General features: G+C 40.4%; 1 protein-coding gene across 1 annotated transcript; it reads right to left on the bottom strand.

Moving 5' to 3' along the window:
* Window positions 1-4217: 4217 nt before the first annotated feature.
* Window positions 4218-5272, bottom strand: LOC104544212 (trace amine-associated receptor 5-like). Its single transcript, XM_010189019.1, is given in 2 exon segments — window positions 4218-4579; window positions 4582-5272. Coding segments are annotated over 2 exon segments (1053 nt in total).
* Between the last annotated feature and the right edge of the window lie 5861 nt (window positions 5273-11133).

The following is an 11133-nucleotide window of genomic DNA, read 5'->3' as shown; positions in this document are numbered from 1 at the left end:
TCCTGCTGATGTACGTAAAACTGAGCTAAAATGGATGTCACTTCAAACACATGCTGCTTGAGGATCCATGCTTAGTACGGTATCTGATGATTGAAAGAACTGAAATTAAACCAAAACCAGCACAGTGTGGTTTTGAAAGGGCACACCTTCCTCCTAGCCTGGTATCCAAACCTGCCCCACCTTCCTGCCTCTGTATTTCTGCCTCTAACCTCCTGCTCCTGCCCTGGCACCGAACTGACAGGCACATGGGCTCAGCAAGGTGGGTGGCACAGGCGTCAGGGCCACTGATGACGCAGGACCAAGGCACTAATTTCCGTGCAGCTCCCCATGCCTGCATGGTGCATGATGAAATGAGAGGGAAGCAGCCCAACCCTGGCCTCCTATTCCTGATGAGTGTCGTCTTTCTAAGGCGTGTGTGGTGCCTGAGTGGTGTGTAATTTACCTTATGGGCAAATTTCATTCTCTGCTATCACATTTCACCTGCATGCCTCTGACTTTAGATAGGAAGAGCAATGCTGCCAGTATTTGGTACTGATGGAAAACCACCTGGCAGAGCTTCCCAGGTGGTTGTTACTGATGCATTCCACCAGCCAGAAGAATTCCCGCTACTGTCGTTGTCATCTCTGTTTGCTAATTTAATTAAAATATCTGCCTTAGAACTTGAAATGAGATTAGGTTCCTATTACACCAGATGCTGTACAAAATTATGATGGATGAAGGTTTCCAGCCTGAACAAGCTTATGGGTTAATTATATTGCAGAATGACGTCTAAAACCTATTTGTTTAAAAAACCTCTATTGACTGTTTGTGTGTTATTTACACTGGTACTTGCTCTACAGCAGCAATAATTAACATGATAGCATATGTTTTACATAAGCAGAGAAAAAATCTATTCCCAACAATGATAATGTATCCTAGGAAAAAAAAAAGAAAATAAACTTTACTAGCAACTTATTTTCAAATCTTTCTTTGCCTTTCTGTTTAATTTTCAAAGATCATAATATAATTTCATCTGCACTAGTGAAATGAGCTGATATTATTATTTCAAAGCCCAGTCTTTAATTAAGTAGTACCTGCAAATACATAATCTTTCTAACTTCAGAGAGACTATTTTAGAATGATGAAGAGTTATAACTGGCATAGAATTATAGGCAATATTTTGTTTGGATAAAGAAATACAAATCTACAGAAGGAAATATATTAAAAAGAATAAAATTTATGGACTTTGAGGTCAGCAACTAGCTTTGTTAGAATCCAATAGATTGTAATTTTGAAAACAAGGTCATTGTTTAGCAATCAATCTTCATTGTTTTACAGCTCTTCCTCCTCCTCCTCCTCCTCATCATCATTATACGATTCATTAATTACCTTCATTGCTTTTTGAAACCATGGAGGAAAAGAAAAACAACACACAAAGAGATACAGACAGAATTTAGCTATGTAAACCAAACAGATGTCAAAGTCAAGGGGAGGGAGGGGATGTTACAAAGATGAGGAAAACATGACTTAACAGTAGTTGCAGAATGTGGTGTCAGAAAATCGGGAGAGTGAACGTGGATACTCCCAGAGTTTAAGTAGCTTTTCCTCCTCCCTTGTTTGCTCTTCTACTGTCATTGTACATGTCAGTAGTCTGGGTTATGCTTTTCCCTCTCTCCATCATTCCAGCCTGCTGTTTAAGCAAAAAGGAGATCTAGCAACAATCAACCAATGTTATTGCATAGTCCTTATATGGTGACATAGACAGTGGTAACCCATCGAGAGAATAAGGTTCATCCACTTCCATGGAAGAAAAGAAAACTATAAAGACAGATTATGCAATGGGACTCAAAAAAGAAGTTGCCAATTGAGTGTATTCGTGGCATACATCCTCTGTAATCTGTTGAGGACTGGTAGAAAATATCTCAAAAACCAACTAGAAACTCAGTGGAAATTCCCTTTCTCTATTGCTTTGGCTGCAGTGAGTTCAGAGCAAAAGGTGTCAATGGAGGATGTTGTGAAGGTGCCCCTAGGACATGACTGAGTTTGAGACTTGAAGATTTCTACATAGCTGAATGTTTAAACATTAATTAAATGCCTTGCTTAAGCTCGATGCCCCACACGTGGGTATCTAGTGCCATTTTAGATGCCCAGATATGTCCCACCTGGTTCTCAGCTGCTGCTTCATTGGTGCTGGATGCTAGCCCCCTGTAGACATCTTAGGTTTCCTAAGGCACCTCAGGTGGCACTGTGCAAATGGTTCTAAGTATCCACTGACTACAGCCTGAGTTTAACGAGCCGTTCTGGCTTTAGCTGTCATCAGTGCTTAGACATTTGCCATAACTATAAACACCTGCCCATACACATTAAGTTTAAGAGTCTGAATCTCAAAAGTCATCCCACAGTCTAGGTCTTTCAAGATGTACCACTGTTTTCCTATATATTTCTGTGGCACCTGAATTTTTCTAAGTATCTGATTCTGCGTTTCACTTTTTAGCATGATCCCTGGGTTTGGTACCCTTATTATAGGAAATCTACAGCTGTATGCAATAGGAGTCCAGTTTTTACCATCTGCTGCGTGAGTAGACAGAGGAACAGTAGAAAAAGCTTTGGCTTCTGTCCTAAGAAACAATGAAGATTTATATGGCAAGGTGGAGGGATATCAGACACTGGGAGAATGAAGTGGGGTTGAATGACACTCCAAGTCCAGGCATAAGGCTTCATAAATGTCTCAGTTTAAAAGCACCAATATTTTATGGTCACTTTCTATTCAGGACAACCCTGAAAATAACACATAAGCCCTCTTTCTCTTTTCTTCCCTCCAAACAAATGCTTTAAATATAAATATTTTGAATACTAATATTTTTTTTCTGACTGTGGTTTTAAGATGACGGGCAGAACCAAAAAGGGTTTGAGATAGAGATGTCAGAACAGATTACAACATCCCAAAGCTATAGCTCATTTGTACTAGTAGAGGAAACTTTTCTTGTCATGCAAAAAAACCATAACAGTAAGATAAGAAAGAGGGAAAAGAGTTGTACCATTTAGTCTATTGCATACATTAAAATATGCAGCTGCTACAACAATCATGGTATTGCAGTGATTTCTGACAGAATATCTGCTGTGCAGTTCCATTATTTTGTCACATGTAGGGCCTGATTCATTTGCCTAATACATTTAGTGAAAAATTGACCACTCTTTTCAGTAGGCTATGGGGCATCTGCTGCTTTCTCACTACTAGTTAAGTGCTTTCTGTAGCTGTTTCTTCTTTTAGTGTTTGTCACTCAGAAAATACGCAGCTGACTATAGGACAGAATGAGGTTTTTTAGAAGGCACTAAAAACTTGAACAACCTTCAAACCTAATAATAGTTTTACATACCATTAATAGATAAAGAAGACAAAATTATTAAAGTTGTCATTTGGCTGCTTGTTAATTTTTATAGAAGAGTTATAACTGCTTACTACAATTATTTTTTCTGATAAAGCGTTCATAAGAGTGAGGTAGAAAATAACTCCCTTATGAATAGTACAAAATTTTACCATGCAACTCACAGAGATCTCAACTTATCAACATCTGCAGTTTTAAAATTGGCCTCATGAAAGCACATAAACATAGTTGAAGAACACTGAGAACCTACGCTGACATTTTTTGCTCAGCCCAAGTATGTAAGCATGTGTTATGTCTGTAAGCAGACGTAATCATTTCTTAGGAAACAAGCAAACAAAAGAGCACGTGGAACCTTAGGATTGTCAGGGAAAATAACTTAAAAGAATAAAACACAAAACATCATAGCACCTGTTGATATCTGGAGTTGGAGCACCCAGTGGTCTCATCCCTATGCCTTTTTGTATTTAAAAACTGACTTTAGCCCTATGTAACTTTGTAAATCACCACCATCTGCACTGTGTAAAAATAAGACAATTACCTGTGAAGAAAGTTTCTTCAGAAACTGGCAGCAACTTTTTCAGGATAGTATGGACAGGATCCTGTTTTGTAGCTGATTACAACCAATTTTCAACTGCTTGTTGGCACCACATAACAAATGCAAGACTTCAGTAAGGCATATGTGCTAGGACAAATGTTGTGGAAGGTGAGTCACAGGGTGGCATGGCTATTTAAACCTGGGATCTGCCCAACCCAGCTGTTTAAGAAAAAATAGAAAATAAGAAGAGAAATACTATCTAAGTGGGTGTTAAAGAATATTAGTAAGGAATGCTATGATATAGGCTACAATATTTTCTACAGTGCATGGGAAAGCTCTGGTCCTTCCTGGTACAAGTCTACTGTAGATGTCCTGGAACAAAATATCTCATGAGTTAAGATTCGTTTTGCAGCTTTCCTGAACCAGCTGTAGGAGAATACATAGATCAAGGAATTGCAGGCAGAATTGAAGTAAGCAAACCAAATTAGGATGTCAAACAGAACTGGGGGGGTAATGAAATCCAGAAGACTGTCTACCATGGTGTCAATAGTAAAGAGCAACCAGTGCAGCAGGTAGACTTCTACAGCTACCCCAAGAGTCTTCACTGCTTTCCTTTAACTCTTGGAGGCTCCTATGTGTGGCTGAGACCCGAGACTCCTGTTCATGTTGTTCATCAGCCTGCTTGCTTGTTAACCACAGTAAATATTTTTACATACAAAACTATTGTTATGAATCAAAGGAAGAAGAACACCAGGAAGTTCAACCACCCCCAGAGCTTGTTAAACAGCAGCTGACAGCTACCAACACAGGGCACATCCTGCAAAAAATGGCCCAGTCCTTCTGCAATCGCATTAGTGTAGAGGAAGACAGAGGTATAAACCATAGGCATTACGCACCCCACCCCAATGTAAATGCAGGCCACTCTTACAGTGAACTTTGTTGGGTAGAGCAAAGGGTCACAAATGGCACAATGTTGATCAATGGAAATGAAACACAGATGAAATACGGAGGTCAAGCAAAGGAGTGTGTCCAGAAAGGTGTGCAGCCTACAGAAGTCATCTCCGAAACACCAGCAGCTCTCTACAGACTGGATGGGGCTAAAGGGCAGGACCGTCAGCCCCAGGAGGAGGACACCAAGGGCAAGGGAGAGGAGCACGAGGTTGATGGGGGTGTGCAGGGCTTTGAAATGGGAAATGACAAAGATGACAAGCAGGTTCCCCAGCACCATGATCAGCATGCCCAAGGCACAGGCCAGGTAAATGCCCAGCTGGATCCCGTAGGGGTGTAAGGTCCTGTAGCAGGAGCTGTTTGCCTCGTAGCACAAGGTGGTGAGCACTCCCTCCTCAGCACTGGTGTCCTGGGCTGACCTCATGCCAGTCTGCCCCACTCCCACCACTTCCCAGGGCTCTGCCATGAGCCTGGACAAGGATTCACCTTCCAGCAGAGGTGCCAAGTGACTAACCTGAAAAAAGGTAATAAAAAGGCAGGTTAGAAGGAGAGATGTCTTTTAATTATATTTTTTAAAGCCATTGGACACTTTCCGTATTTCAAATTAAAAGATGAGCCTGATTTATCTATTTTATATCTCTGTTGACACAAAGCAGTTCCAGATCAGTGTATTCAATTTTTGTGGCATCTTTTTTTTATATTACATTTTAGTTTTCTTTCACCCAATACCATGAGTAGTGCAGGAAATGCAGCAAATCCAGAGGCGTGTGGGCAAGCAGTCAATAAGGAGAAGGTCTGCCTTAGAAGGAAAACGAGTGCTGACTAACAAGCATTGCAAGCCAAAGCTCCTTAAGGGATATGAAAGCTGATTCTGGCATAATGGTACACTAGTTCTTGTGACTTTCCCTGCAAATGAAGTTCCAATTTAGTTACAGCTCTTTTTATTAAGTAGAAGCTGTTAAGCAATTATTCTAAAACAAGTAATATTTGATTGCAAAGGCAAACCCCTCAGGGCAAGTTACTAATTTTGTAGTGGGGCTGTGGGGATATGGATATCCATTGTGTTGATGTCATAAATATTCAGCAAGGCAAACAGAAATATTATTATATGCCCTAAAGATTGACCCTGCTTTTTACTTATAAAATTGCTATTTAAGTTTTAAGTTATTAAATTTTTTAATTTGAACTGTAAGAAATATATAATATTAATGGATTATAATGTTTTTTTTCCACTAGTCTTTTTAATAAATCAGATAACTGAACAGTATGTTTTCTAACAGTGAGACAACTACAGTTAAATGCATGACATTTTTCCATATGTACTTTTGTTCTTGAAATGACTGGTATAATAGCTGGAAATCATTCCCACCTTTCCCATCCTTCCCAGCAGCACCACCACATAATAGCAAATCTCTCTTAGTTTTATTTCTATAGACTTTTAAATCAGGACTACTTACAGTAAATGTTTCTTTTCATAGAATGAGAGCTGTACCGCAGTACACTGAAATCCTTTTCTAAGTACATATCTACTGCCTGAGTGGAAAGTGTGAGATGTTATATAAACCAGGCGGAGTGGGAGTCCCTATAGGTGACTGATATGCCTTAGGAGCATAGAGAGACAGTTGCGTATTTGGCAAAAATTGCCATTTTCTAAGAAGTTGAAGTGCTCATGTCCTCAGCTGCTGTTGAGTGTCTGAAGATTTATATCAGAGTTTGCTGTGAATTTTCTTTATTTGAGTGTTCCTGCAAGAATATGCAGCTAATGCCAGCTCATGCTGGGACATCAGTGACCCTCGCCCCGTGGAGGCCTCCTTTGCCTGCTCCTGAACCTCCATCTCCCCAAAACCATGTCTTTCACTTCAGAAGGAGTTACATCAGGTACCTCCGGATTTTCCTTTCTTCCCCTGTAGCAGTTCCCATTTCTAGCCCACTGTATAAGCTGGCAAAAGAGGTGTGTATATGGCAGCCCTCACTCCTGGGTGAGTTTGTGATATTTCTTTGTCACAGTGGAATGGTCTGTTTTAACGTGGGCATTACACAGACAGATATCACTCAGGAAAGTCCTGGATTTTTCACCCTATGCAGAGTATGGCATTTTAAAACAAGCTTCACACTTCTCAGGGAAAGATTTCCTGGTGCTCAGATCCTCCACTCTTGTGTCCTGCTCAGTCAGCGCAAGCTCACACCAGCTTCTTAAGGGACTCCAAGTGGTACATCTCTCAGAGCTTGTCTTCTTCTTCACTGCTCTGCAATTAGTTTTTTACAGTCGTCCCAACATAACTGCTCTCCTTCATCTTCCCTACTTTGAGTTTCTTCAGTTTAAGAAGTTGCCTGCTGTCCACCTCCCCTCCTTCTTGATGTTTTTGAGGCACTGTGTGGCAAAGGCTGCTGAGGCCCAGCTGAGGCACTGTTAGAATAAGGCTGTGGCAATTTTTAGACTGAATTTTTATTACAAGAAAGAGCTAAAGTCAGCATCAGTTTCCATATCATTCTGTTTTATGACAAGATATGAGTAGCAGCTATTACTATATTGAAAGCTCCTACAAGAGCAAGATATTTTTATTTTTATCAGTTTTACTTCAACAACAATTTAAGGTGATGTTTCCATACTATTAAAAATCCAAGTGCAAAAAAGTATAAATTGGGCATAGTTCTCTGAAATACCGTGCCTAGCTGGAGACTTGATATAAAACGTCAAAGAAATTTGTTTCTCCTTTTCTTATTTCCACATTTTAATAAGTAATTGTTTATATTAAGATAGTCAGAGGCTTTTGGCTAGCTCTTGATATTAACAATAGGTTTTTTGTCCTTGGTGCTCTTTTTCATTAGTTTTCATTCTTCCTGTATTTTATATGCAATAAAGTATGATTCTCATCCAAGTACTTTGTCATTCAGATGCCAAGTGAAATCATGTACTTGTCAAAATACTTACCCTATATATATAGCTATCTATCATGATGATGCTTCTTATCACCAGCCCTAAAGGGAACAATATGTAACAGAATGATCTCAGCTTGCCCTTCTTGCACACATTACTTGTTGGAATCACTTTGCATTTTTTCCCATCTTCTCATCTGGTTATGGGAAAAGAGACCAGTTCATGATTAAGAGAAGGCTCAAACAGTGACAATGTAGGTCTTCATACTTTGGAACAAGAGCTTTCTAACCTGTATCAACTTTGAAGGTAAGAATGCTGTCATAAAATGAAGAATGCCCATCATTGTCAAGATGTTCCTTCTCTTTACCCTTCCTTCTTCAGACAAAATTGCTGGATATCATCTCAAAATGAACTTCTGTTGAATGTATGATGTGACCTAGTATTCAGTAGGAAAACACAAAAAGCCATAGAAGAGAAAGTGTATTAACCGCTATGATCTGATCTCCTGCAGTGAAGACATGCATAGCCAATATATTCTTGTAATTGAAACTGCTGCATATAAATTCTCAAATCTAAATTCCTCTAAGTAACCTCTGAGTCTGAGTTCCTTAAAATAGAACAAGGCAGTTTCAAAGGATTATTGACTTTCTAAGAGGGCCATCATCAGTGCCCCTTGTCCGTGAAATTTTTCCTCACAGCTTCCGAAAGAGTCAGTCTGGGATCTCTAAATAGAATATAACAGTATGAGGAGGCTATGGGCTTACTAAGATGACCTACATTTAGCCAGTGAACTTAAACCTCAAATATTCCATCACGTATATCATAACGGTGGTATGGCACTATACAGCCATAATGGTGTATAGTGCAGCCTTTTGCTGCACTCCCTTGTAGTATTGACCAGTGATCATCTCTGAAGAAGTCAACGTATCTTATATGTATACGTTTTTCTTTAATTTTATTGATCTTCTTACCCTTTTATTTTCTCCCTTCTTTTCTATTTGTCAAATTTGAAATTAATAATATCATATAGTGAAAAATCCTAGTGGTTCATCATCTTCAAAACATTCCCTCTCAGCATTTTTTCTGTCCAAACTTCTTTTCTGAAAGTGACCCCCCAAATGGAGTTTTTAGTGAACTGTTTAGTGATGCAGCAAAGGAATTGCAAAAGATATGACAGAAAAAGTCAAAATACACACAGAAAAAAGTTGAATGTGACACACTCTGGTTCAAGAGTTCTCTGCAGAAGAATTCATTGATAACAGGTGTTAAAGGCAATCTTAAGACTGCAAAAGAGGACTGCAGGTACAATCTGCACTGGGAGTCCTTCCCCAGAGCTCCCAATTCCCTTTGCTTTTGTTTACAGTGAACAAAACACATGGCAACTGGGAATAACCTAACCAAAACAAGCAATTAGGGGCCCGTTAATTCACATTTTAGAAGAAAAAATAGAAAATTAAGCTATTTTAAGTTGTTAAAAAGGAGATGGAGAGGGAGAAGTAAGATGTTGTATTGCATAGCACTGGCAGAACAAAATGGATGAAGAAATACAAGCCACCGAGTAGTCTAGCCTGTAAAAAGCATCAAATGGCCTTCAGCCATCTGGATATGGCCCATGCTAAACTGCCTTCTTATACTGGGCAATTTTTTAGTGGCACAAATTGGGCAGAAGTGGCCTAACTCCTCTGGGCATGGGCAGCTCCTGTCACCCCAGGTAGCACAAGGAGCAGGAGAGCACACAGCAGGTTAAAGCAGACCTCCCTGTCACCTGTCTTCTTCTGGTTGGAGGCACCTGCACATCACTGACCTGCAGCCAGACTGCTGATCCCAGACTGGGCAGGTATCACTCACTCCCTGCCATTTCCACCAAAGGCAGCAGAAATGGCCACGCAGTTTCTTCTTTGCTCAGCCAGTGTGGTGTCTGCAAGACTGGAGGGAATGTTCTGGTCCTGGACCATTCCATGGGTATCAAACATAATTTTCAAACTCATTAGAAACACATTTTCTTCCTGCCTGACTTAGAAATGTGACACTGCTGGTAGTGGTACTTGAATGCTGAATTGTCACAACAAGGAATAAAAAACACATCTCTGCCCGTAATAATATTAGAAAAGCCAGACGCACTGGAATGTCCTGCTTCCTCAAATAGGAGCACACTCCATTTGTACTCACACAACAGAGCAGCTACATGGCAGTACCCAACAGTCACTTTGGTGTCCTGACTGTGGGGAAGGGGCACAGTGTGGTAACCCCTCGGAAGATAGAATTGAACCTTAACCCATGAAAAATTTGACAAATACGGAGATGTTTTTAATTTACATTTTATTTACTCCCTGTTTTAAAATCTAGCCTTTAATTCCTCTGAGAGAATGTACCCACCTTCATAGATGACTATTTTGATGATATTTTCCTAAACAGTGCAGGGCAGCACATGGAAAGAGAGGCAGTTGTTCAGAGACTAGACCATCATACCCCAAATTAACCCACATTTAAAATATTTTTCAGTTACAGAGTGAAAAATTACATTCATAAAAGCAGACTGAGGTTGATTTACCAGCACTTGCAAGACTGTGTCTGGAGTCCTGTGAGTAGATAAAGACAATGGAGTGTTTTCAGCTGGAAAAAGTGGTTTTGGCTCCATTCTACTCCTCTTGATAGTTTGGAAAGCTTGGCTAACAGATTGGGATGACTAAAGTGCTAATTTTCAGACAATGGTATCTAAATAATTACCTCATGCGGCTGTAGAGAGAGAGAAAAAGTCACAAAGTCCCAGGCACGTTCACCAGGTAGCTGCAATGCCTGCATGAAACCAAGCACTGGGGAGGTGGCAAGCACTGATGGAGGTGGCAGACATCACTAGATCCATATCTGGTGTTATCCAGATGCCTGGAGGAGTGTGAAATGAGGCGGAGGCCTCATGGTCGCAGTCCCCCATTTCTTTCTGCCCCAAACAAAGGAGCCATTACCTCTACCCATGCAGGTGTGAATTAACGGACTTTGTGACATTAACATAGCTGATAAGATTGTCTATAGTCATCCCCACCCGCATGTATGCCCTGGTGATGTAATGCAGAAATTTGAGTCCACTCAGGCATCCTCCTGCCTGCTGTCATGTACATCAGGGAATAAAAACCCCTAAGATTCATACTAGAACGGGGGGGGGACTTACTTCTTCAGCCATGGAGTGATGAGAACCTTCCCCCTTGGTCGGAATGCTGGCCAAGGTAACTTACATGGGGACAGGATGAACTCAGAACTACACCGATGAACTGAACGGATTGACGAATTCGCTCCCTCTCCATTCCCACCACTTGGGTCACCTCGTGGGTAAGATTATTTACCTCAGCTAACGCTGAGTGATATTCTCTCCTCGGGCTCTTATACTCTGAGTGTATTCTATATTTTCTCCT

This window comes from Mesitornis unicolor, unplaced genomic scaffold (genome assembly GCF_000695765.1).
Source record: "Mesitornis unicolor isolate BGI_N332 unplaced genomic scaffold, ASM69576v1 scaffold51627, whole genome shotgun sequence".
Taxonomy (NCBI): domain Eukaryota; kingdom Metazoa; phylum Chordata; class Aves; order Mesitornithiformes; family Mesitornithidae; genus Mesitornis; species Mesitornis unicolor.
This window is presented reverse-complemented; position numbering and strand designations above follow the sequence as displayed.